At 60.6% G+C, this 1,605-nt stretch overlaps 1 protein-coding gene across 1 annotated transcript in view; it reads left to right on the top strand.

Moving 5' to 3' along the window:
- Window positions 1-1,605, top strand: part of LHX4 (LIM homeobox 4) — a gene marked incomplete at its 5' end in the record, with an annotated part of 4,820 nt that overhangs the window by 1,780 nt on the left and 1,435 nt on the right. The window contains one exon of the mRNA XM_005428613.2: window positions 1,252-1,562. Coding sequence (XP_005428670.2) covers window positions 1,252-1,562 — 311 coding nt within the window. The remainder of the gene's footprint in view (window positions 1-1,251; window positions 1,563-1,605) is intronic.

Genomic DNA, 1,605 nt, shown 5'->3' on the forward strand with positions numbered 1-1,605 from the left:
TTCCCTCCTCTCTGACTCCAGGAGAGCTGAGGTGTCCCCAGCAGATGTCCAGGGACTCTCCCTTTAGGATACAAGCCCAGAAAATGAGACAAACCAGGTTTTCCCTTCTCGCCTTCTGCTTCCAGCCCCCCAAAATCCTGCTGCCACCACCCATGCCCAGTACCTGCCACCCATCCCTGGGTGACACCTGCGTGGCTCAGGGACAGTCTCAGAGACCCAGCTGTGGTGGCTGTGCCCTGGATTTCCGGAGGGGATGAGCAGCCATCGGCCTCGAGGGTGATTTTTGGGGCTGTTCAGGCCTCAGGGGGCAGCCAGAGGTGCCTGGAGTGGCTGCACTCCCCCGGCACTCAAATGTCACTGTCTGTCCCCGCAGCCTCGGGCTGGGGCCAAAGGGATTGGGGCGCTCCTGTTCCTGCTCGGGGCGTTCCTGTTCCTGCTCCTTCAGAGCAGGCGGGGCAGATTTATTCTGACAGTTTTGTCACCTGGATGCTCTGTGGTGCTCTGGGGTGTTTAGGGCTGCTCTGGGGAGCGGGGGAGACCTCACAGAGCCCTGTGGAGCCAGTGGGAGGTGGGGATCTGCCCCAGCTCAGTCCCACGGCGTCTGTTACCAAAACCACCGGTGGAACATCCGCTGACTTTTGGTTTCCTCCTCATGGCACGAGTCACCGTTCATTCAGTGACTTCCCCTCTTGCACACTTCCCGCACCATTCTCGCGCACTCACATTCACTGCATGAACCCTCCCCGTTCCTGTGCCATCCTTGCACGTTTCTTTCACGCTGCTCCCACCCTCATGCGCCGTGCTCCTTCCACGCTCCTTTTCCCACTCTCACGCCCCCCTTGCACACTCCCTGCAGCCGAGCTGGCGGCTCTGCTCGTGCCCCACCCCACGCCCCTGCCAGGCCATCCTTCTGGTGTAAGAGCCCCATCATTCCGCATTAACCTGGCATTCATCATGCCAGCGGGGCGGCGTAATTAATTTATTTGGTGTTAATGTGGATGAAATATGTACTGTCCTTGCAGGGGAAAAAATCAGGCAGCCTATAAGCATTAGTTAAAAGAATCATTAAAATCAAACCCTTCTCGGCTCCATTAGGCCGGTCTCTCACTCTGAGGAAGATAAACCCCCGCCGTGTGAAGTGTCATGCATAATAAGGTTGATCGCTGGTTTCAACTCTGCCCTGTCTCCGCTCCCCATCCCGGCAAACCCCGCCGGGCCGGGGGGCTCAGGCTCGCCCTCTTCTCCCCGCAGGCGTTTCGGGACCAAATGCACGGCGTGCCAGCAGGGCATCCCCCCGACCCAGGTGGTCCGCAAAGCCCAGGACTTCGTGTACCACCTGCACTGCTTCGCCTGCATCATCTGCAGCCGCCAGCTGGCCACGGGCGACGAGTTCTACCTGATGGAGGACGGGCGGCTGGTCTGCAAGGAGGACTACGAGACGGCCAAGCAGAACGGTAGGCACCCCGAAAAGGCTGCCAGGGGCACGGCCAGCTCGGGGGCTCCGTACCCGCTGGGTTACCCGCGGCAAGGGGCGCTGCGGGCTCCGGGGCAGCCGCTTTTGGGGAGATCTTCCCCAGGGTGTGCTGCTGCTGCTGCTGCTGCTGG

The sequence above is a fragment of the Geospiza fortis genome, unplaced genomic scaffold (assembly GCF_000277835.1).
Source record: "Geospiza fortis unplaced genomic scaffold, GeoFor_1.0 scaffold506, whole genome shotgun sequence".
NCBI lineage: Eukaryota > Metazoa > Chordata > Aves > Passeriformes > Thraupidae > Geospiza > Geospiza fortis.